Source organism: Somniosus microcephalus, chromosome 2 (genome assembly GCF_052327205.1).
Source record: "Somniosus microcephalus isolate GS21.2 chromosome 2, FLI_Smic_1.0, whole genome shotgun sequence".
Classification (NCBI taxonomy): Eukaryota; Metazoa; Chordata; class Chondrichthyes; order Squaliformes; family Somniosidae; genus Somniosus; species Somniosus microcephalus.
This window is the reverse complement of record NC_140988.1, coordinates 155,992,043-156,018,109: the sequence shown is the minus strand read 5'-3', so window position 1 is coordinate 156,018,109 and position 26,067 is coordinate 155,992,043. Positions and strand designations below refer to the sequence as shown.

General features: G+C 47.4%; 1 protein-coding gene across 4 annotated transcripts in view; it reads left to right on the top strand.

Moving 5' to 3' along the window:
* LOC147123048 (coiled-coil domain-containing protein 158-like) overlaps window positions 1–26,067 on the top strand; it is a 249,213-nt gene that overhangs the window by 139,460 nt on the left and 83,686 nt on the right. For all 4 annotated transcript variants that reach the window (XM_085964352.1, XM_085964360.1, XM_085964379.1 and 1 more), the window contains 4 exons: window positions 1,590–1,742; window positions 4,402–4,514; window positions 12,732–12,890; window positions 18,092–18,184. In XM_085964352.1, coding sequence (XP_085820478.1) covers window positions 1,590–1,742; window positions 4,402–4,514; window positions 12,732–12,890; window positions 18,092–18,184 — 518 coding nt within the window. The remainder of the gene's footprint in view (window positions 1–1,589; window positions 1,743–4,401; window positions 4,515–12,731; window positions 12,891–18,091; window positions 18,185–26,067) is intronic.

The following is a 26,067-nucleotide window of genomic DNA, read 5'->3' as shown; positions in this document are numbered from 1 at the left end:
GGTTAGGGTCAATGTAAGAACAGAAAAGAACTGGAAAAGAACATCATAAAGTGAGATAATAAGGGACCTTTTTTAAAGGATAGATGGAAGGGGAAATTTGCAAATAGACCAATGATCAGAATTGGGAAATTTTAAACAGGAGCTGGAAAAGGTACAAATTAAGTATATTCCAGTAAAGGAAATGGATCGAAATATGGCTTCCATGAATGAATAGGGAGATAAGAGCAAATTTGAAACACTAAAGAAGCATTTGCAGCTCAATGGACAAGTAATAAAAAATAAAGCCAGGGCAATAAAGAACGTAGGAAAACTATAAAATGGAGATTAAAAAGGCTATGAGAGAAAATTGCGAAACAAACCATATGGAATAATAAGGCTTTCTATTGGCATATTCGTAATAATAGGATAGTCCAGGTAGGGTTAGGACCACTAAGAGATGAAGTAGGTAATCTTGTTCTGGAGAATGAGGGAATGGCAGAGATACTAAATAACGGCCCAGAATTCACCATCGGTATGATGGCGATCTCAGAGTGCACAGTCATACCGCTTTTGAAATTGACTGCACGTTCGGGCTTGTGCATGCGCTACATCCTGAACTTGCAATCGGTCAAGTTCCAACTGCGCATTGGCTTCGCTGCATGTTTCACCTACCCATTCAAATCAAGGTGCTGCCGAACAGTTGGGCTAATTGCCCACCTACTGCGCATTAATTACCCTGAAAATGTTTACGCCTGGTGCAAACAGGTGCAGGAGCCTGTTGCACAGCGTATGGGGAAGGGGGATGAAAAAATTGTATTCGAGGCAATGAAAGTCCTCGAAGGAGCAGATACCCATGGTACCAATCATGTCTGAAATTACGAAGCACTTGAAAAAACGGAAAAGAAATACATCTTGAAGGCACAGAGGGATCTTAATGAACAGATAAACAGATTGTTGAAGGTGGCAGTGCAAGGAAATGCGGCTATAAAAAGGGCAAGTAAACTACAAAAGTAGGATGTTATTGTTGAACTTGTAGAAGACCTTAATTAGGTAACAGTTGCATCACATGTTGGAGTATTTTATGCAGTTCTGGGCACCCCATTAAAGAAATTATATAAAAACAATGGGAATGGTACAGCATAGTTGAGATTTGAGAATTTGGGGCTTTTTCATTACAGGTGTGGTTAAGGCATGACCCGATACAGGTGTTTAAGATTATGAAGGGTTATGATGGGGTAAATAGTGATTACTTGCTTCCACTGGTTGGCGAGATGGTAATGAAGGCATAAATTAAGCTAATCAAAAAAATTAAAGGGGAGGTTAGAAAAAATATTTTTAAATGCAGAATAGTTAGAATGTGGAATTCTCTGCGGCAAACGGTTGATAATGCAGAATCCATAGATTGCTTTACTAGAGAATCGGGTAGCTTATGGAAGAGAAATATTAAAAGATGTGTGGAGCAGGTGGCATCAGATGCTTCTATGGAGAAAAACTCTGCTTTGTTGTATAAATGTGAAATACATCAAATAAGGACTGTTGAATACTTCAAGTTCAAGTGTTATTTATTTGTATGTGTTTATGATTTAGTTCTTTTTTTGTTTTGGTTGTAGAGGAGTATAATAATTTGCAGAGGTGCTACGCTTGTAAAACTGAAGAATATGAATGGGCTACAAACAAACTTAAAACTCAACTGAAATCAACCCAAAATGATCTTGATCAAACCAAAGAGGCAATGAAAGTCCTCGAAGGAGCAGATACCCATGGTACCAATCATTAGTCCATATTTACTATAGTATATACAAGCTACTTCATTCTAGGTTTATTCCTGAAAATTATATTTATTTGTATAGTGGATATACTGCAGTGATTAAAAAAAAAAAAAAAAAAATTTGAATATAATATTTGGGCCTTTGATAACTGTTGAACTACATGTATATTCAAATAATTTTCCTTCAGATATGCACAATTAACCAAACAAGCAAAACTATTATAATATCCTGAAAATACTGAACCTTTTAATTATTTTATCATCCCGTAAAACTAATAAAAGTTGTAGTAACCGGAAGAGACCTATTGATCTGCTGGAGTGTGGTCAGAGGGTTTTTCTACATCCCTTTGTGCTTCCAGTACCCTTGGAATATCCTACAATACAGCGATGTAATAACAATCCTTTTGTGTCTTGCTGAGTAGGGAAAACATCAGTGGGAACTGTGATGAATTACAGAAAATGCTGGCATTCATATAGGTCAGTTTGTATCTGGCATATTTCAGATGAAGGGTCACTATCCTATCTTTCCCTTTCAGATGCTGACTGATATGCTCTGCAGTTCTGGTGTTTTCTGGTTTTATTTCAAATTTTCTAAAGTGGCATTTTTTTTTACATTTGATCCTACCATAATCTATAGCCCTGAATTTATATGGAGAGAGGGCAGGGTGGGTTTTCCCGATCTCCTGCCATACCTTTGGTGGGAGATTGCTGGCACCCTCTGAGAAATGGCTGGAAAGGGCCATTTACACGACATGCATGGATTCTTTAGCACATTCAAGACCACCTACGGCCCAAGCACCCAAGGCCCTACCCCACTGCGGGCCAAGAACGGAGAGGTACTCATCAAGGACAGGGAGGCAGTCAGTGCCCGCTGGAAGGAGCACTTCGAAGATACCCTTAACTGAGATTCTGTCTTCGACACGAGTATCCTCAACTCCATCCCGCAACATCCTACCTGCCACCACCTCAGCACAACCCCAGCCTGGCATGAGGTTGAAAATGCCATCCGACAACTGAAGAACAAGGTCTCAGGAGCAGATGGAATCCCTGCCGAGGCACTAAAGCATAGCGGAGAAGCACTACTGGCGCGAATTCATGAACTAATTTCTCTTATCTGGAAGGAGGAGAGCATGCCAGGGGATCTCAGACGCTGTAATTGTGACCATCTTCAAGAAAGGTGACAAGTCCGATTGCAGTAATTACAGAGGAGTCTCCCTGCTGTCTGCCACAGGGAAAGTCATCGCAAAAATCCTCCTCGACCGCCTTCTCCCAGTGGCTGAAAAGCTCCTACCAGAGTCGCAATGTGGATTCCGCCCACTAAGGGGCACAATGGACATGATCTTCACTGCACGTCAATTACAATAGAAATGCAGGGAACAACGCCAACCGCTGTACATGGCCTTCTTTGACCACAAAGGCCTTCGACACAGTCAACCGTGAAGGATTATGGAGCGTCCTCCTCAAATTCGGCTGCCCTCAAAAGTTTGTCATCATCCTTCATCTGCTTCACGACAACATGCAAGCCGTGATCCTGATCAACGGTTCCACCACAGACCCAATTCACGTATGGACCAGGGTCAAGCAAGGCTGTGTCATCACACCAACGCTCTTCTCGATCTTCCTGGCTGCAATGTTCCATCTCACCCTCCGTAAGCTCCCCGATGGAGTGGAGCTAATCTACAGAACAAACGGGAAACTGTTCAACCTACATTGCCTCCAGTCCAGATCCAAGGTCGTCCCATCCTCTGTCATCGAATTACAGTATGCAGACGATGCTTGCGTCTGTGCACACTCGGAGGTCGAACTCCAAACCATCGTCAGCACCTTCATCAAAGTTTACGAGAGCATAGGCCTTACACTAAACATCCGTAAGACAAAGGTCCTCTACCAGCCTGCCCCCGCCACACAGTACAGCCCCTGATTATCAAAATCCACGATGAGGCCTTGGACAACGTGGGCCACTTTTCATACTTTGGGACACCCATAAAACCTCCTTGGAAAAAGTGCAACATCCCCACCGACACCTGGGAATCCCTGGCCGAAGACCACACAAAGTGGAGAAGCATCCGGGAAGGCGCCGAACACCTCGAGTCTCTTCGCTGGGAGCAAGCGCAAGGAGCGCATGTCAACCCAGGTACCCCACCCACCCACCCACCCACCCCTTCAGCCACCGTCTGCCCCACCTGTGACAGAGACTGTAGGTCCCGCATTGGACTCATCAGTCACCTGAGAACTCATTTTTAATGTGGAAGCAAGTCATCCTCGGTTCCGAAGTACCGCCTAAGAAGAAGACGGAGGGAGATTGCTGGCACCCTCTGAGAAATGGCTGGAAAGGGCCATTTACACCATTTGTAAAAGTTCCAACAATTTTCCACTGAAGTTATGGCAGGAAATCAGGATAACCCCTGTAAAAATTCAGGGCTTTGTCTTTAGAAAGAGTTGAACTCGCATATGCTTTAAAGAATCCGAAGAAAAATAATTACTGAACAGCAATGAAATTTTATTGGTACTCTTCTAGTTCTCCGTTATAGAATGGCCCATTTTTTGTCTGTTTGGAATAAGGATTTGTCACTGCATAGTTGTACTTTTTCTGTCTTGCTATCAATGTATAATGCCCTAATTTAATTTGCAAAGTTAAATTGTGTGCCCTACAGCAATGAAAGTTGCCGTGGGAATGCAAAAGCAGATCACAGCCAAGCGGGGACAGATAGATGCACTACAGAGCAAGATACAGTTCCTGGAAGAAACTTTAGACAACTCTGAGAGGGTACGCAGTAATTCATTAATCGTAAAATCTTATTCAAAATCTTGATCAAGAAACATGTTGCCCTTCACTTGATCACCCTCTACTTAATAATGATACCTCATCATCTAATGGGTGGTTGTGGGGGGTGGGGGGACATACCAAGGTATATGTTTCCTTTAATACCTTTGCATCATGTGGAGCTATTCCTAATCGGGTACTGTTCCACAACCTCTCTGTGCTTAAGACCTTGTTCTAAGCCACACTTTAGTTCTTGTACTATTAATGCTGGTATTTCTTGATAGTTTTACCCATGCACACACAACAAAAGTCCTCTGTTCCTTCAAATTAGTGTTGTAAGTGTGTAGGTATTATAATCTTCTGTAGAAGTTCTGTAAAAGTTTTTCCAAATTGTACTTGTCTGCAGCAAATTTTGATTGTCTGTAGTCAACAATGCTTCCACTGCTGGCTTGTTTCTTTTATTATTGTTTCGATCAGCTCCAACTTCAAGCAGATGATCTTTGGTAGAATCATTTTCAGCTCCAGTTGATGCCAAATTCTGAAGTTCTGACTCGCATTGAACGTCATCTGTCCTTTGGGATGACTGACACTCGTGTTTCTCTGCTGATGTCTCAGATTCCCATAAGTACAAAGCCTGCTCCAAGCTTCAGCCTACACCTCCACAGTGATCACCTCAACACCTCCGCCATTGCTGCCTCTTTGTATGGCTGAGGCAGGTCTAGAAATATGATACCTCATCATCTAATGACAAGGGGGGGGGGCGGGGGGAAACACTCCTAACATTCAGAGAAGTTGCTTTCAGATGGGGGGTGTGGGGTGGGTGGAAGGGAGTGGAGACACAGATCTGCCTATGAAAACTGCATTTTGGGAAACAGCCCAGGCTTGAGTTCGTGGGCTTGCCGGAGCAGACATTGACAGCTGAAGGAACTTGACAAGCTGGCAAGCAAGCAATCCCAATTTGCATTTGGACCTACAGCTCTGAGAATTTTTTTAATGATTGACATGCTTTGCTATTGTAAGCTCTATCCTGTCCTTCACTCCAGTGTATGTTTGAAAAATTACTGAGGAGGAGGAAGGCCCCAGGGATACCATTTTCAGAAGCTGTGAAAGTGACCACAATTTGTTTTTGTACAAAACATCAGAGCAACATAAATCACAAGCAACTTTTTCTTTTACTCGTTCCCCCCTCCATCTTACTCCCCTTCTCTCTTCATTCTTTCCCCTTCTCTGTTCCCTTCCTCCTCTTCCCATCCCATTTCTGCTACCACAACCCACCCATATGGCTCGTGGACAACTCATTTTTCCTACTTTGGACCTTTGTACGAAGTAGCAATTGTGCTTTTCTTTACATGTTCCCCACAACTCATATCAAGATAAGCATTTGGAAGTTGTACACTGTCCACGTCCCAGAGCTGATGTCCCTGGCTTTTTATATATTTTTCTGCTGTGCAACAATGCTTGCTGTGGGCTAGAAAAAGTGACTGTATGATGTAAATTCACTGCATTCTTTAATTGTTATGTGATTGAGATTATTTGGGGAAATGCTTCGCTCCTCCCCCACAGACCTTTATAGTTGCATACCATATCGAGAGTTTTAAGTTTTCGAACCAGCTGCTTTTGGCAGAAGGTCAAACTTGGTTAAATTTAGCTGACTTCCATAGCAGCCATAGAAGGAGTGGTTCTGATTCAACCACACCACAGGTTGTTATACTTTAAGTACTAAATCGAAGATAACCTTTCTATTTATAATTGCACTTTAATAGTTTACTGTTCTATAATACAGGTTCATAATTACATTCTATAATGAAAATGTTCAGCATTTCTGGATGGCCAAATGTTAGATTGAGTACCTTAAGAGAACTCAACAGTAACTACAATGATTATACAGTACACAGCTATAAACATGGCAAGCCATTAACACTAAGTACTGAAAGGACATCTTGGCTCTTACATTGTGAAATATTTATTATCATTTGTAGAAATATCAACAAAACATTCATTATATTCCCAATGTGTGAAGTAAAATTGTGGTAGGCTGAAATGGAGACAGTAGCCTAGATTTTCCAATTGGAAAAAGGGGCAGAAATTTTAAGCCAGATCTCCACCTATGTAGCTTCATCTTCAATTTATTGATGGGTTTTTTGAGTGTCCCACGAAGCAACTGCCAGTTTGCCAAACAAAGTATGGAAATGAGGCTTTGATGATCTCATTACATCATGCACACAGTTTGTTGGCATTCATGCCAGTACAGCATTGATTTATCCACCTGCCCACGTATAGTGTGGTGTTCAGAATCGCTAGGGACTACTTTATGGGCAACCCTCTGAAGATTGGTAGGATTTTTTTTAAGGCTGTTCCGGTGCTTTTTTTTTGTTTTCCATGTTTCCATACAGGTGATCAGGAGTCTTTGTGCCAATTGTTGTAGCACTGCCATGTTTACCAATGTCCACAGTAGCACAATGGGATTTTTTATGGAGGAAGAGAGGACCAATGGAGGGATGCCTGGCAGGTCAGGCAGCATCAGAGATGTTCTGTGCCCACCTGGGGTTGGAGGATGGGTGTTAAGGATTGTCCTCCGATGTGTTCTCTTTTTTTGTTATGGGTAGCCATTTCCTGCAACAGGTTTAGGGCTCAGCAGGAGTATTGTGGCCCATTCTGGGAACTACACTTTAGGAAGGATGTCAAGGCCTTGGAAAGGGTGCAGAGGAGATTTATTAGAATAATACCAGGGATGAGGGACCAATTATGTGGAGAGACTAGAAAAGCCTCTTTAGTCTTGACAAAGGGTTTTGACCCGAAATGTTGACTCTAATTTCTCTCCACGGATGTTGCCTGGCCTGCTGAGTTTTTCCAGCATTTTCTGTTATTTAGAAAAGCTGGAATTGTTCTCCTTGGTGCAGAGAAGGTTAAGGGAAAATTTAATAGCGGTGTTCAAAATTATGTAGAGTTTGATGGAGTAAATAAGGAGAAACTGTTTTCCACTAGCAGGAGAATCGGTAACCAGAGGACACAGATTTAATATAATTGAAAATGATTCTTTGAACAGGAATAGACGAGGCGAGACGTTCCAATTGTCATGATGACCTACAGTGATGCCCTAGTGTTTGCATGCACCCTATAGTGGGTGTGATGACATGTACATGCATTGTGTAGCTATACAAGATGGCAGGATTAGCTTGGGCTGAATGCATGTAATGATATGAATGATAGAACTCTTCTGGGAGGAACGCTGCTGGTGCATTCTCCTTGAACAGCTAGCCTGGGAGTCCTGTAGCATTGTAATTTGCCTTGTTTTCGGCAGAAGATTTTGAACAGCTTGGGTAAACTGCTCTCCTTGCACGCATTGTGAACCACCAAAGAATTTTGCTTAATTCAAAATCAGAAAACCACAATGCCTGCCCATTTAAACTGCTCCAGATTTACCACTCGCCAATGGGTGAATGCTCCAAATCTCACTAGCATTTTCAATGCCAGGAGCTCATCTACATTGCTGATTAGGATAATCCTGGAAATATATGAGGAGTCATTGCACTAGAGTTTAGGTGGTGCTCCTCCTACTTACATCCAATGTACCTTGTGTATCTTTTTTTAATTTTGGTTTGTGGCGTACTGATCACAAAGGACACAATCCGCTTTTCGGTCCGTAGAGTATAAATCAGGCGTCATGCCTTTAAGAAGGATCACACCTTTAAGAAACTCGATCTGCAACATAGTTAAGCCCAGAGCGGGGGAGGAGCAGTCGAAGCTGTGGACTGATGAAAGGCAGCCGGACTTGGTGTAGTCTCTGATGCCATTTTTGTGTTCAACATGCAGTCTTAACAATTAAACCTTTTCTGTTGAACCTCTCCGAGTTCAGTCTTTTTTGCTAGGAGTACGTAGACTCCTACATTGGTGACCCCGACGCTCGGGACGACTCCTAAGCGTAACCATGGCTGACACAAACGCAGTTTCTGTGAAGCTGCCGGCGTTCTGGGAGAACCTAGCCACCGCCTGGTTCCTTCAAGCCGAATCGCAATTCCAACTCCGCGGCATCGCCGACGCAACAATGTACGACTACCTCCTCGCCTCCCTGGGCAGCTCCACAATCACGAAAGTCTGGACAACACTACAAAACCCTTTGGAGGAAGGCAAGTACGCACATCTCAAGACCACGCTGCTTAAAAAATTCACAGCCTCCCAATTTTTGCGCAACTGCCACCTCCTCGACCTCCCGGGCCTCGGTGACTCCACGCCGTCAGACTTGCTCTCACACATGCTTGCTCTGACCGACGAGAAACCGCCTGGCTCCCTCTTCCGCACGCCCTTTATCCGCCAACTACCTCCCAGCATCCGCCCGGCAATCGTGGCGTCCAGCCTCACGGACCTCGAGGCCCTGGCCGACGAAGCCGATAAGCTCCTGTCCGCTGGCTCCAACCACGCCGTCACCCCCAACCTGGCCTCCGCAGCGTCGGCGCGCGCTCCACCCTCTATCGCGCGGCCACACAGCTCGACCACGAGGCCCCCACGTCCCCCAAGCCCTCCGACCCAGGGCTACTGCTACTTCCATACCTGGTTCGGCGCACGGGCACGCCGCTGCAGCCATCCCTGCACGTTTCCAACTGCCCCCACACCGGCCTACACGATGGCCGTGGGGCAAGCAGGCGCGCTGCTGTACGTTACGGACAGCGCCTCCGGACGCCGTTCCCTATGCGGCATGGGCGCGCAGCGCAGCATCATCCCCGCGTCCGCCCTCGAGAACCAGCGAGGCGGCCGCGGTCCTGCGCTGGCTGCCGCCAACGGCACCGACATCCGGACGTACGGCACCCGCACCGTCACCATCGACCTCGCAGGCCACCGCTACCACTGGGAGTTTATCACCGCCAAGGTGCTCTCCGCGCTCCTCGGTGCGGATTTCCTGTGCGCCCACGGCCTGTTGGTCGACATGCCTTGGCGCCGCCTCGTGGACATGAACACCATGTCACCTATCCCGGGCGCCATGGCCCCCCCCCCCCCAACCCGCCGAAATGGCGTGGCAGTGCCGCGCCCGCTCAACGGACGACTACTCAGCACTCCTGGCTGAGTTCCCAGCCCTCACCAACCCGACCTTCTCCGCGAAAGTTGCTAAGCACGGGGTAGAATACTTCATCCCCACCACAGGCCCACCGGTGTATGCCCACGCCCACAGGCTGGACCCGGCCAAGCTGGAGATCGCGCGGGCCGAGTTCGCCACAATGGAACAGCTCGGCATCATCCGCCGCTCCAACAGCCCCTGGGCCTCCCCACTCCACATCGTCACCAAACCCGACGGGGGATGGCGCCCCTGTGGGGACTACCGGCGCCTAAACGACGCCACCACACCGGATCGGTACCCTATACCGCACATTCAAGACTTCTCGGCTAGACTGGCTGGCCGCTCAGTCTTCTCCAAAGTTGACTTGGTGTGCGGTTACCATCAGGTGCCAGTCCACCCCACGGACGTTCCCAAGACGGCCATAATCACCCCTTTTGGGCTATTCGAGTTCCTCCAAATGCCCTTTGGCCTCAAAAACGCGGCCCAGGCCTTCCAGCGGCTCATGGACTCGGTCCTCCGGGACCTGAAGTTCCTCTTAGCTACCAGGATGTCATCCAGGTAGACAAGTTCCTCCAAGCAGGAACACATCGAGCACCTCCGCACCCTGTTCCAGCGGCTCAGTGAGCACGGGCTCATCATCAGCCCAGCCAAGTGCCAATTCGGCCTCAGCAGGATCGAATTCCTCGGCCACCACATCACGCAGGACGGAGCCATTCCCCTGCCCGCCAAGGTGCAAGCCGTCCAGCAGTTCCCCCGGCCTACCACCATCAAAGGCCTCCAGGAGTTCTTGGGGATGATCAACTTTTACAACCGCTTCATTCCCGGAGCGGCCTCCCTCATGCGGCCCCTATACGAAGCCCTCCGGGGTTAGAAAGACAGAATGGCGATCGAGTGGTCGGCGGACATGTTGACCGCTTTCGACTCGACCAAAAAGGCGCTCACCGACGCCACCATGCTCGCTCACCCACAGCCCAACGCCAGGGTGGCCCGCACCACGGACGCCTCCGACCACGCGGTTGGCGCCATGTACAAATAGTGGGTCGACGGGGCCTGGCAACCGCTGGCCTTTTTCAGCCGCCAACTGCGCCCCCCGGAGGCCAAATACAGCGCCTTTGACCGCGAGCTCCTCGCACTGTACCTGGCAGTCCGCCATTTTAGATTTCTTCTGGAGGGCCGCCCCTTCACCGCGTTTGTCGACCACAAACCCCTGACATTCGCGATGGCAAAATCTGCGGACCCGTGGTCAGCCAGGCAACAACGCCAGCTCGCCGCGGTGTCCGAATTCACCACGGACATCCAGCACGTCTCCGGTCGAGACAACGTGGTGGCCGACTGCCTATCCCGCCACGGCGCCCACCTGGCAGTGGACTATGCTCAACTGGCAGCGGAGCAACGCACCGACCCCGATCTGCTCTCCGTGCCCATAACCCTCCCAGGGCTGCGACTGACCGACGTCGCCTGCGGCCCGTCCGCCGTCACAGTCAAATGCGACACCTCCTTGGCGCAACCCCGCCCCGTAGTCCCGGCGTCCTGGCGAAAACGGGTGTTCGACATCGTCCACGGCCTCTCACACCCCGGCACCCGCGCGTCCATTAGACTGGTGGCCAACCGATTTGTCTGGCGCGGCCTGCGCAAAGATGTGCGCGTCTGGTCCAGATCCTGCATAGCTTGCCAGCGTGCCAAAATCAACCAGCATGTCAAAGCCCCACTCGAGGAGTTCACCGTGCCAGAAAGAAGGTTTGACCACGTCCACATCGACCTTGTCGGCCCCCTGCCGCCATCACAAGGTCGCACGCACCTGCTGACAATCGTGGACCATACCACCCGCTGGCCCGAGGCCATTCCACTGACGTCCACCACCACCGCCAACATCGCGAGGGCGTTCATCGGTACCTGGGTCGCTCGGTTCGGCGTCCCCTCCGACATGACGTCGGATAGAGGCCCGCAGTTCACCTCTGATCTGTGGGCCGCCATCGCCCGAAACCTCGGGGTGGCCGTTCACCGCACCACGGCTTACCACCCCCAAGCCAACGGACTGTGCGAGCGATTCCACAGGTCCATGAAGGCGTCCCTCCACGCCAGCCTCGAGGATGAGGCTTGGATCGACCGCCTCCCGTGGGTGCTACATGGCCTATGCTCCGCGGTCAAGTTAGACCTGCAAGCCTCGGCGGCGGAACTCGTGTACGGCCAGCCGCTGCGCGTACCCGGAGAGTTCCTGCCCACCGCCACGACCCCCTAGTCGGCTGACTAGCAATGCCGCGCTTTCGCCAACCGAGCACAACAGTTCGCTCCGGTACCCACCGGCCAGCACGGCGAACCTGCAACCCGCGTACCACCTAGCCTGCACATGGCCAAATTTGTTTTCGTGCGCCATGACGCCCACCGAGGACCTCTACGGCCCCCATACGACGGACCCTACAAGGTACTCCAGACGGGGAACAAGTTCTTCCTCCTCGAAGTGGGCGACAGAACTGACAAGGTGTCGGTCGACCGGCTCAAGCTGGTGCACCTAGAGCCCGACGAACCCGTTTAAGTGGACCAACCCCCACCGCGGGGCAGACCGCCTAAGAGCCCGACGCGTCCGACCGCCCCGCTCCCGACACCAACCGCCAAGAGCCGTTCCGGCCGTGCCATCAAGCCGCCACGCCGGTTCGTACACTCCCTACTAGCGGATTCTGGGGGGAGCTGTGTGGCATACCGGTCACAGAAAGGACACAATCCGCTTTTCGGTCCGTAGACTATAAATCAGGTGTCATGCCTTTAAGAAGGATCACACCTTTAAGAAACTCGATCTGCAACATAGTTAAGCCCAGAGCGGGGGAGGAGCAGTCGAAGCTGTGGACTGATGAAAGGCAGTCGGACTTGGTGTAGTCTCTGACGCCATTTTTGTGTTCAACATGCAGTCTCAACAATTAAACCTTTTCTGTTGAACCTCTCCGAGTTCAGTATTTTTTGCTAGGAGTAGGTAGACTCCTACAGGTTATTCTAACGCAAGAAATCTTACTGCTGTTTTTGAACAATCGAGCTAGAATTTGGAGAAGAGTATCTGCGTGTCTTTAAAACAATATATATGATTAAATTTTCCCTCTCCTCCCTCTCTGCCCCCCCCTGCCCTCCAAATAAATTAACATTAACAAGTTTAGCTGTTTAACCTGTTTTACATTTTGTAGGAGAAATGCTTCCTAAAAGAAGAGAAGGTTCGCCTGACTAAGGAACTTGCTTGCATAGTATCAGAAAGAAACAAAATTGCTGGAGAGCTCGACGCCCTGAAGTCTCAAGAAAAATGTTTTAGGGAAAAATTGACGAGATTAGAGATGGCACTAGAGAAGGTAGCTGTACCAATTTTAATTTTTCTTTTAATTATTTGGGGTAAATCTTATTCATCAACACAGTTGATGTCAGTGCTGGGCTTTTCCACCTAGTGTCTGCATCCAGTTTGAGCTGAGATTACCCAAACACATAGGCCAGCAGGTAAAGCAGACTTTGCTACCATCAAGACTGGGCTGGATTTGAACCCAGAGAGGTGAACGCTCAGTGTGCTAACCCACTGCACCACACATTTCGCTCCAGTTTTCACTGAAGACAACAACTATGTAAAAATAGAAATTGTAAAAGTTTTCACTGAAGATCAGTTTTCATACTCCACATATCACGAGTAAGGTGTAAATTTTGCAACTTGGGGTAGGGGAGGGGGAATAAGAGAAATATCTGTCCCTTCAAGATACTTTTCTGCTGACTTTCCTTTGACATTATCTAGAAGAAGACCCTGCTCGGCTTCTGTTCTTTTGCTGATGGTGTCCCCAATAGTTGTGTGATGTTCTGCCATCAGAGAAGTTGGCCTTTCCAAATATTCCTATGTTACAAGCTTTTTCCTTTTAGTGAAAGTATTTTCATTAGCCCTTAGTTCTTTGGAAATGTTTCTTTTGTTTTTATGGACAGTGCTTCATACAGTTAACATTACATGTTGTTTCAATGCTTTGTTTTTCTTTAAAGTCTTTTGTCACTGCTGTTTCTTGTAGCTTTGAGGGAGGGGCAGTTTTATACAGTGAAACATGTTAATTAGGGACAGCTAAGAGACTTGCATCAGGTGTCCTTATTTTCAAAATGGCCATTGTATGTACAGTAAACCGGATGAGCCAAATCTTCCAGGATTGGCTTTATCTCCTGCAGCATTCCTTCTTTTTGCCCTCGCGTGGGATAGTGCCTAATTCTGAAGCCCCGTCAGCAGGATGTGATTTCAATTAATTTTATATTTGTTGGTTTTCCCAGTTCATTGCCATCCCAGGGTCCTTTTCCATCAAGGGAGGGATGTCCTGATCCTGCTATCTGCCATGTTGGCAGCTTGGACAGGGCGAGGTGGCTGCTGTAGGGCCAGAGACCCTGGCAGATCCCATCCAAATTAGGGGTGATTAATGAAGACCCCAGACCTGGAACCCTCCCTCCATGTGCTGCAGCTGCTAATGTTTAAAGTGCTGGAGGGTGGGTAGGGGGCTGTTAGCAGCTCATCAATACCTCACGTACTGGTGCAGTAATATTGTCAACTCCAGTTCTATGCATTTCTGGAGGTTTGATCGCTGACGTCTGGTGAATTCTACAAATGTTATTGAATTTACCTTACAAGGGTTGGGGTCCCCTGTACTGTAGCATTACTGGTTAAAGAAGGGATTAACACAATTGTAAGGAAGGATATTAGCTCTGATGATGAGGAATCTGTATGGGTAGAATTGAGAAATACCAAGGGGCAGAAAACATTAGTGGGAGTGGTATATAGACCTCCAAACGGTAAGGCGGAGGTTGGGGATGGCATTAAAAGGGAAATTAAAGAAGCATGCAATAAGGGCATAGCAGTCATCATGGGTGACTTTAATCTACATATAGATTGGGCTAACCAAATTAGTAACAATACTGTGGAGGAGGAATTCCTGGAGTGTTTACGGGATGGTTTCCTGGACCAATGTGTCAAGGAACCAACCAGAGATCAGGCCATCTTAGACTGGATATTATGTAACGAGAAAGGATTAATTAGCAATCTTGTTGTACGAGGCCCCTTGGGTCGGAGCGATCATAATATGATCGAATTCTTCATTAAGATGGAGAATGAAGTCGTTGACTCGGAGACTAGAGTCCTAAATTTAAATAAAGGAAACTACGATGGTCTGAGGCGCGAGTTGGGTAGGACTGATTGGGGAATGTCACTCAAAGGGTTGACGGTGGATAGGCAATGGCAAACATTCAAAGACCGAATGGATGAACTACAGAATTTGTTCATCCCAATTTGGCATAAAAATAAAACAAAAAAGGTGACTCAACCGTGGCTAACAAGGGAAATTAGGGATAGCATAAGATCCAAGGAGAGGACATATAAATTGGCCAGAAAAAGCAATAATCCTGAGGATTGGGAGCAATTCAGGATTCAACAAAGGAGGACAAAGGGATTAATTAAGAAGGGGAAAATAGAATGAGTGTAAGCTTGCAGGGAACATAAAAACTGACTAAAAGCTTTTATAGATATGTGAAGAGAAAAAGATTGGTGAAGTCAAGCGTAGCCCCCTTGCAGTCAGGGGAATTTATAATGGGGAACAAAGAAATGGCAGACCAACTAAATACATATTTTGGTTCTGTCTTCACAAAGGAGGACACAAATAACCTCCCAGAGATGCCGGGGAACATAGGGTCTGATGAAAGGGAGGAACTGAAAGAAATCAGTATTTGTAGGGAAATGGTGTTAGGGTTTTTGATGGGATTGAAGGCCGATAAATCCCCAGGGCCTGATAATCTACATCCTAGGGTACTTAAGGAAGTGGCCCTAGCAATAGTAGATGCATTGCTGATCATCTTCCAACATTCGATGGAATCTGGAACAGTACACATGGATTGGAGGGTAGCTAATGTTACCCCACCATTCAAAAAAGGTGGTAGAGAGAAAACAGGTAATTACAGACCGGTAAGCCTGACATCGGTAGTGGGGAAAATGCTAGAGTGCATTATAAAAGCTGTAATAGCAGAGCACTTGGAAAGCAGTGACAGGATCGGACAAAGTCAACATGGATTCACAAAAGGTAAATCGTGCTTGACTAATCTACTGGAATTTTTTGAGGATGTAACTGGTAAAATAGATAAGGGAGAACCAGTGGATGTGGTGTATCTGGACTTTCAGAAGGCTTTCGATAAGGTCCCGCCTAAGAGATTAGCATGTAAAGTTAAGGCACATGGGATTGGGGGCAAGGTATTGACTTGGATAGAGAACTGGTTGGCAGACAGAAAGCAAAGAGTTGGAATAAACGGGTCTTTTTCCGAGTGGCAGGCAGTGACTAGTGGGGTACCGCAGGGATCGGTCCTTGGACCCCAGCTATTCAGAATATATAATAATGATCTAGACAAGGGAACTAGATGTAATATCTCCAAATTTGCAGACGACACAAAGCTGGGTGGGCGTGTGTGCTGTGAGGAGGATGTCGAGAAACTCCAGGATGATTTGGACATGTTGGGTGATTGGGCAGAAACATGGCAGATGCAATATAACGTGAATAAATGTGAGGTTGTCCACTTTGGTGGCAAAAACAGGAAGGCAGATTATTATCTAAATGGCAATAGATTGGGAGAAGGGGAAGTGCAACGAGACCTGGGTGTCCTTGTGCACCAGTCGCTGAAGGTAAGCATGCAGGTGCAGCAGGCAGTTAAGAAGGCAAATGGTATGTTGGCCTTCGTAGCAAGAGGGTTTGAGTACAGGAACAAGGATGTCTTGCTGCAGTTGTACACGGCCTTGGTGAGACCACATCTTGAGTATTGTGTGCAGTTTTGGTCGCCTTATCTGAGGAAGGATGTTCTTGCCATGGAAGGAGTTCAGCGAAGATTCACCAGGCTGATACCTGGGATGGCAGGAATGACGTATGAGGAGAGATTGGGTCAATTGGGCTTGTACTCGCTGGAGTTTAGAAGAATGAGAGGTGATCTCATTGAAACTTATAAAATTCTGACAGGACTGGACAGACTAGATGCAGGAAGGATGTTCCCGATGGTCGGGGAGTCCAGAACCAGGGGACACAGTCTAAGGATAAAGGGTAGGCCATTTAGGACAGAAATGAGGAGGAATTTCTTCACCCAGAGAGTGGTGAACCTGTGGAACTCTCTACCACTGAAGGCGGTGGAGGCCAGTTCATTAAATATATTCAAGAAGGAGGTGGATATCTTTCTTAAGGCTAAAGGGATCAAGGGGTATGGGGAGAAAGCAGGGACCGGGTACTGAATTTGGATGATCAGCCATGATCGCATTGAATGGCGGAGCAGGCTCGAGGGGCCGAATGGCCTACTCCTGCTCCTATCTTCTATGTTTCTATGTACTTGAGAATCTTTATTTATGATTTTGCCCCAACAACTTTTGTGTGTGAAGTTTCAAGAACCAGGAGGCCACCTAAGAACAGGCAAAGAGGGAAAACCGAAGGCAGGGAAAAGGTGAAACTATTCTCTCCATCTCGCCCCACGAGCCCTCAGTCTCCATCTCTTCCAGCCCCCATTTCCCAGTCTCCATCTCTTCCAGCCCTCATTCCCCATCTCTTCCAGCCCCTATCCCCCAGTCTCCCTCTCTCCCAGCCCCCATTCCCGTCTCCCTCTCTCCCCAACTCTTGAGCCCCTCTCGGGATTTTAGGGCACCCCCGCCGCAACGCTCCCCGCCGCCCCCCCCCCCCCCACCCCCCCAACAATATCAGGGTCCCTGATTCTGAACTTCTCCACACTCCTCCCCTCTCCTCTTATGTAATGGATATCTTTTTAGCCAGCATGCATAGAGGCAGAAAATCTCCTCTATTCCTGTGACAGAGCCGAGCAAGTATTCAATCCTAGAGAGAGCAGTTTCTCTGCCACTATGCATGCTGGTAAATATCCCCATTACATAAAAGCTGATTTTTCACCACCTGCCACCTTGCACTTGTTTGCGTGTCTGGTGTTTTAAGTTGTAAAAGAACTTGGTGCATTGAAGGCTGTCTGTAGTTTGTAATTTGCGAGTGTCCATGGTTTCGAGGGGCAGTTTGTATCTATTACAATGGGACTGTCAGTAAGTGTCTTTTTAGGGGTGTCCGTTTGTACAGGTTTCATTGTACATTACAAAACCAGATTCTATTTATCTTGGTATATGGGTAGAGTTTGTTTTAACTCCTAGCAGTTATCAGCCCTTCTGAATTCTGAGAGTCTGGAGATTTGAGAAGACAAATTAGCAAATAAAAAATAAAAACACAAATAGAAGTTACTCAGGCTTTAAGGGCTGGATTGGCAAGATGTCTGTAGCACATGGTCCTGGAGCTGCACGTTGGACACTGCTCCTATAAAACATAGCAAAGAAATGTTATGCAGTGTTCGAGTTGAAAAATTATAGCATTATAAATCTAGATTTATTTACCATTTGAACCAGGTAGAAGTCCAGTCTATAATTGGTAATAAATTCCGGGATATGTTGATGCTTTGTATAAAAACTGCCAACAGAGCAGCTAAACCTGGCTGATAAACCTGACTTGCTTGTGGTTTCCATGTAAAACAGGCCTGCCTTCGGTTTTCTGATTGTCAATCAGTTATTCAGCGTCAGGAGCAGGACTTCATGCGCTTAAAGCTACAGCATGCCTTGGAAGTAAAGGTATGAATTGTTTACTTGTTCTTTTTAATCTTTTGTAGATGTTTTGCTGTTGTGATTTCTTTTAAACTTTAGTTTCAGTTTATTGTAAACTGTAGCTGATGTGTTATGCGTGGATAACAGAACAATTTTGGGTGATTTTGCATCTGCCATAAGTAATTTGGAACTTTTGGTATGGAACTAGATATTTCTTATGATCAAATCATTTCCATTCATTGTGCCTACCTGGGGCTAGGCAGAACCAGGCACAGCGTGCACTCCAGATCAGCTGTAGGGAAGAAAGCTGGCTGGGAAGAACTGGGACACCCACAAGCAGGTGAAGAAACTGGGCAGAAGACCAGTATATAAGTGGGGAAGCCATAGGTAACCGGGAATTCAATTATTTCAGGCAGCAGTAAAAAAATACATATTTTTAAATCTCTCTCTCCTTTTCACTCTCCTTTTCTCTCTCTCTTTTTTGCTTTCTCTCTCTCTCTCTCTCTCTCTCTCTCTCTCTCTCTCTCTCTCTTCCCTCCTCTGTGAAAACTCTATTAAACATAGAAGATAGGAGCAGGAGTAGGCCATTCGGCCCCTCGAGCCTGCTCCGCCATTCAATGAGATCATGGCTGATCATCCGAATTCAGTACCCGGTCCCTGCCTTCTCCCCATATCCCTTGATCCCTTTAGCCTTAAGAAATATATCCAACTCCTTCTTGAATATATTTAATCAACTGGCCTCCACTGCCCTCTGTGGCAGAGAATTCCACAGGTTCACCACTCTCTGGGTGAAGAAATTCCTCCTCATTTCACTCCTAAATGGCTTACCCCTTATCCTTAGACTATGACCCCTGGTTCTGGACTCCCCGGCCATCGGAAACACCCTTCCTGCATCTGGTCTGTCCAGGCTAGACAGAATTTTATAGGTTTCGATGAGATCCCCTCTCAATCTTCTAAACTCCTGTGAATATAAGCCCAATCGACACAATCTCTCCTCATACGTCATTCCTGCCATCCCAGTATCAGCCTGGTGAATCTTCGCTGCACTCCTTCCATGGCAAGAACGTCTTTCCTCCGATAAGGTGACCAAAACTGCACACAATACTCAAGGTGCGGTCTCACCAAGGCCCTGTACAATTGCAGCAAGACATCCTTGTTCCTGTACTCGAACCCTCTTGCTACGAAGGCCAACACACCATTTGCCTTCTTAACCGCCTGCTGCACCTGCATGCTTACCTTCAGCGACTGGTGCACAAGAACACCCAGGTCTCTTTGCACTTCCCCTTCCAATCTATTGCCATTCAAATAATAATCTGCCTTCCTGTTTTTGCCACCAAAGTGGATAACCTCACATTTATCCACATTATAGTACATTTGCCATGTTTCTGCCCAATCACCCAACCTGTCCAAATCGTACTGGAGTTTCACAACATCCTCCTCACAGCATACCCTCCCACCCAGCTTTGTTTCGTCTGCAAATTTAGAGATATTACATCCAATTCCCTCGTCCAGATCATTAATATATATTGTGAACAGCTGGGGTCCTAGGACCGATCCTTGCGGTACCCCACTAGTCACTGCCTGCCACTCAGAAAACGACCCGTTTATTCCAACTCTGCTTTCTATCTGCCAACCAGTTCTCTATCCAAGTCAATACCTTGCCCCCAATCCCATGTGCCTTAATTTTGCACGCTAATCTCTTATGCGGGACCTTATCGAAAGCCTTCTGAAAGTCCAAATACACCACATCCACTGGTTCTCCCTTATCTATTTTACCAGTTCCATCCTCAAAAAATTCCAGTAGATTAGTCAAGCACGATTTACCTTTGTAAATCCATGTTGACTTTGTCCGATCCTGACACTGCTTTCCAAGTGCTCTGCTATTACATCTTTTATAATGGACTCTAGCATTTTCCCCACTACCGATGTCAGGCTTACCGGTCTATAATTCCCTGCTTTTTCTCTACCACCCTTTTTGAATAGTGGGGTAACATTAGCTACCCTCCAATCCATGGGTACTGTTCCAGAGTCTATCGAATTCTGGAAGATGACCAGCAATGCATCTACTATTTCTAGGGCCACTTCCTTAAGTACCCTAGGATGTAGATTATCAGGCCCAGGGGATTTATTGGCCTTCAGTCCCATCAATTTTCCTAACACCATTTCCCTACAAATACTGATTTCTTTCAATTCCACCCTTTCATCAGACCCTATGTTCCCCGGCATCTCTGGGAGGTTATTTGTATCCTCCTTTGTGAAGACAGAACCAAAATATGTATTTAGTTGGTCTGCCATTTCTTTGTTCCCCATTATAAATTCCCCTGTTTCTGACTGCAAGGGACCTACGCTTGACTTCACCAATCTTTTTCTCTTCACTTATCGAAAAAAGCTTTTACAGTCAGTTTTTATGTTCCCTGCAAGCTTACACTCATATTCAATTTTCCCCTTCTTAATTAATCCCTTTGTCCTCCTTTGTTGAATCCTAAACTGCTCCCAATCCTCAGGATTATTGCTTTTTCTGGCCAATTTATATGTCCTCTCCTTGGATCTTATGCTATCCCTAATTTCCCTTGTTAGCCACGGTTCAGTCACCTTTTTTGTTTTATTTTTATGCCAAACTGGGATGAACAAATTCTGTAGTTCATCCATTCGGTCTTTGAATGTTTGCCATTGCCTATCCACCATCAACCCTTTGAGTGACATTCCCCAATCAGTCCTACCCAACTCGCGCCTCAGACCATCGTAGTTTCCTTTATTTAAATTTAGGACCCTAGTCTCTGAGTCAACTACTTCATTCTCCATCTTAATGAAGAATTCGATCATATTATGATCGCTCTGACCCAAGGGGCCTCGTACAACAAGATTGCTAATTAATCCTTTCTCGTTAGATAATACCCAGTCTAAGATGGCCTGATCTCTGGTTGGTTCCTCGACATATTGGTCCAGGAAACCATCCCGTAAACACTCCAGGAATTCCTCCTCCACAGTATTGTTACCAATTTGGTTAGCCCAATCTATATGTAGATTAAAGTCACCCATGATGACTGCTGTGCCCTTATTGCACGCTTCTTTAATTTCCCTTTTAATGCCATCCCCAACCTCCGCCTTACTGTTTGGAGGTCTGTATAGCACTCCCAGTAACCTTTTCTGCCCCTTAGTATTTCTCAATTCTACCCATACAGATTCCACATCATCAGAGCTAATATCCTTCCTTACAATTGTGTTAATCCCTTCTTTAACCAGTAATGCTACCCCACCTCCCTTTTTTGCCTATCTTTCCTGAATATCGAATACCCCTGGATGTTGAGTTCCCAGCCTTGGCCATCCTTGAGCCACGTTTCTGTAATCCCAACCAAATCATATTCGTTTACTTCTATTTGCGCAGCCAATTCATCCACCTTATTACGGATGCTCCTCGCATTAAGACACAAAGCCTTCAGGCTTGTTTTTTTAACGCTCTTAGAATTATTATTTACTGTGGCCACATTTGATTTAAACTGTTGATTTCTCTGACTGCCACTTTTGTTTTTCTCCTTCCTATCTTTTGCTTTTATCCTTGTTTCCCTTTCCTCTGTCTCCCTGCTCAGGTTCCCAACCCCCTGCCATTTTAGTTTAAACCCTCCCCCAGAGCACTAGCAAACACTCCCCCTAGGACATCGGTTCCAGCCCTGCCCAGGTGCAAACTGTCCAGTTTGAACTGGTCCCACCTCCCCCAGAACTGGTTCCAATGTCCCAGGAACTTGAATCCCTCCCCGTTGCACCATTCCTCTAGCCACGTATTCATCTGAAATATCCTTCTATTTCTACTCTGACTAGCACGTGGCACTGGTAGCAATCCTGAGATTACTAACTTTTGAGGTCCTATTTTTTAATTTACCTCCTAACTCCCTATATTCAGCTTTTAGGACCTCATCCTGCTTTTTACCTGTATCGTTGGTGCCTATATGCACCACGACAACTGGCTGTTCACCCTCCCCTTCCAAGATGTTCTGCAGCCGCTCTGAAACATCCTTGACCCTTGCACCAGGGCGGCAACACACCATCCTGGAGTCTCGTTTGCGGCCGCAGAAACGCCTATCTATTCCCCTTACAATAGAATCCCCTATTACTATAGCTCTAGCCCTCTTTTTTCCTCCCGTCCTGTGCAGCAGAGCCACCCCTGGTGCCAGGAAGTTGGCTGCTGCTGCTTTCCTCTGATACACCACTGAGTGCTGTTGGGGGTGATGGCTTAACTGTTTGAGAGGGGGATGTCCACAGGGGACCCCTGCACCACCTGCCTGCGCCTAGTACTCTGCCTGTTGGTCACCCGTTCCCTTTCTGCCTGTCCAACCTCTACCTGTGGTGTGTCCAACTCCGTAAACGTGCTATTCACGATGTCCCGAGCATCGCGAACGCTCCAGTATGCATCCAATCGCAGCTCCAGTGCCGCAATGCGGTCTGTCAGTAGCTGCAGCTGGATGCACTTCCTGCACATGTAGTTGTCAGGGACACAGGAAGTGTCCCTGAGTTCCCAAATATTGCAGGAGGAGCATACCACGTGGCCGGGCTGTCCTGCCATGACTTACCCTTTAATTAATTGAATTTAAATTAAATCAATCAATCCCACTAATTGCACTACAGTTAAATGGTTTACCAACAGTCCCCGCTACACCAGAGAGACCTTAGTAACTATAAACCACAGAGTTTAAGTTTATAAAGAGAGAAATACTCACCAACCAATCACCTACCTGCTTTCTGGTGACGTCACACTTCAATTACTTTTTACTTCTCTCCCTCTGAGCTCGGAGACTGCAGATTAGTACGCTTCACCTGGTCTAGCGCCATTTTTTAAACCGCCGCTCAGCCTCGTCCCTCGCAGGTTCGCACCGCCGCCTCCGCTGCTGCTGTGGGGCTTCACCTGGTCTGGCGCCGTCTTTTAAACCGCCGCTCAGCCTCGTCCCTCGCAGGTTCGCACCGCCGCCTCCGCTGCTGCTGTGGGGCTTCACCTGGTCTAGCGCCGTTTTTTAAACCGCCGCTCAGCCTCGTCCCTCGCAGGTTCGCACCGCCGCCTCCGCTGCTGCTGTGGGGCCTCACCTGGTCTGGCGCCCTTTTTTAAGCCGCCGCTCAGCCTCGTCCCTCGCAGGTTCGCACCGCCGCCTCCGCTGCTGCTGTGGGGCCTCACCTGGTCTGGCACCCTTTTTTAAGCCACCGCTCAGCCTCGCCCCTCGCAGGTTCGCGCTGCCTCCGCTGGTGCTGTGGGGTCTCACCTGGTCTGGCGCCCTTTTTTAAACCGCCGCTCAGCCTCTTCTGTTCATTCATATATACCAGTGGTGTCCAATATGCTAGCCACTAGCCACATGTGGCTAATTGCAATTACAGCTGTGGCTAATTGTATTTTTGTTTAGTAAATAAATAATGAATAATCAATATAGACATTGGATCTCAATACTCGTATTTGCATGATGTATGTGTGTGCACTTTAATTTTTTGTATTTGTTGGTAAAATGGTGTGTAACAAATAAAAATACAGCCAGACTTCAGCCCCATGGAATCATTAACAACATTGTGTGGAGAGTGGAGCGATCATCGTGTTCAGTTCAACCAGTTAGAATAACTGCTCTAGGCCAACAGCAGGAAACAAACCCAACAATAACAACAACTTGTATTTATACGGCGCCTTTAACGTAATAAAACATCCCAAGGCGCTTCACAGGAGTATTATAAAACAAAAAATTCCAGAGCTTTGGGCGTAGGCAACCGAAGGCACGACCACCAATGGTTGAGTGATTATCAGGAATGCTCAGGAGGACAGAATTAGAGGAGCGCCGATATCTCTGGGCGGGTGGGTGGGGCTGGAGGAGATTAGAGATAGGGAGGAGAGAGGCCATGAAGGGATTTGAAAACAAGGATGAGAATTTTGAAATCGAGGCGTTGCTTAACCGGGAGCCAATGTAGGTCAGCGAGCACAAGGGTGGTGGGTGAATGGGACTTGGTGCAAATTAGGGCGCGGGCAGCCGAGTTTTGGATGACCAAGTTTACGAAGGGTAGAATGTGGCAAGCCAGCCAGGAGTGCGTTGGAATAGTCAAGTCTAGAGGTAACAAAGGCATGGATGAGGGTTTCAGCAGCAGATGAGCTGAGGCAAGGGCGGAGACGGGCGATGTTACGGAGGTGGAAATAGGCGGTCTTAGTTATGCTGCGGATATGTGATCGGAAGCTCATTTCAGGGTCAGATATGACGCCAAGGTTGCGAAGAGTGTGGTTCAGCCTCAGACAAATGTTAGGGAGAGGGGTGGAGTCAGTGTCTAGGGAACGGAGTTTGTGGCAGGGACCGAAAACAATGGCTTTGGTCTTCCCAATATTTAATTGGAGAAAATTTCTGCTCATCCAGAACTGGATGTCAAATAAGCAGTCTGACAATTTAGAGACTGTGGAGGGGTCAAGAGAAGTGGGTGTCATCAGTGTACATGTGGAAACTGACGATGTGTTTTCGGATGATGTCACCAAGTGGCAGCATGTATGAGAAATAGGAGGGGCCAAGGATAGATCCTTGGGGAACACCAAAGGTAACGATGCGGGAGCGGGAAGAGAAGCCATTGCAGGTGATTCTCTGGCTACGATTAGATAGATATGAATGGAACCAGGCGAGTGCAGTCCCACCCAGCTGGACAACAATGGAGAGGCATTGGGGAAGGATGGCGTGATCAACCATGTCAAAGGCTACAGACAAATCAAGAAGGATGAGGAGGGATAGTTTACATGAGAGCCGTTTCGGTACTGTGGCTGGGACGGAAACCTGATTCAAGGGATTCAAACATGGAGTTGCGGAAAAGATGGGCACGGATTTGGGAGGCGACAACACGTTCAAGGACTTTGGAGAGGAAAGGGAGGTTGGAGATGGGGCGGTAGTTTGCAAGCACGGAAGGGTCAAGGGTTGGTTTTTTGAAGAGATGGGTGATGTCGGCAGATTTGAGGGAGAGGGGGACAGTACCTGAGGAGAGAGAACAGCTAACAATGTCAGCTAATATGGGAGCCAGAAAAGGAAGTTGGGTGGTCAGGAGTTTAGTGGGAATAGGGTTGAGGGAGCAGGAAGTGTGTCTCATGGACAAGATGAGCACAAAGGTCATGGGGGGAGATCAGAGAGAAACTGGAGAAAGATGTGAGTTCAGGGCTAGGGCAGGGGGAAGCCTTCGAGGAAGTTTGGCCCAGTGGGCTGGGGGAAGGAAGGGAAGTGGCAGAGGCAGCTGAACGGAAGGTCTCAATCTTGGAGACAAAGAAGTCAATGAGCTCCTCACACTTGTTGGAGGTGAGGGTGGAGGAGACGGGAGAGGGGTTTAAGAAGACAGTGGAGAATAGAAGCCGGAGTTTATCTTTGCATTCCAGAATGATTCTGGAATAGTGAGCAATTTTGGCAGACGAGAGCCGTACCCGATAATGCTTTATGTAGTTCAGCCAGATCTGACAGTGAATGGCTAAACCAGTTGTCCGCCATATCCGTTCAAGTCTGCATCTCTTGGGAGCGAAGATGAGGGCCACACCAGCGGGAACGGCCAGGGTGAGAGAGCCTAATTGTTTTAATAGGAACTAGGGCATCAAAGGTGGTGGTGAGCGTGTGGTTGAGCAGATCGGTAGCTGTAGAAATAGCATGGTGAATGGAGGGCCAAAGGCTGGACAGTTGGGATTTCTTAAGTGCAGTTGTAAGAGTTGGGAGAGAGTTTTTTTCCAGGGGCCAACACAGAAGGAAGTAGATTTTGGGGAGGGGCGGTGGGGGGAGGGAGGATGTGGGTGGAGAGCGATATGAGGAAGTGGCCAGAGATGGCCTTATCTGCGATTGATATGATGGGAGTAGCAAGGCCATGAGAAGTGGCAAGGTCAAGGGGGTGGCCATGAATATGGGTTGGGGAGTTTACATGGAGGGAGAGATTAAGGGAGG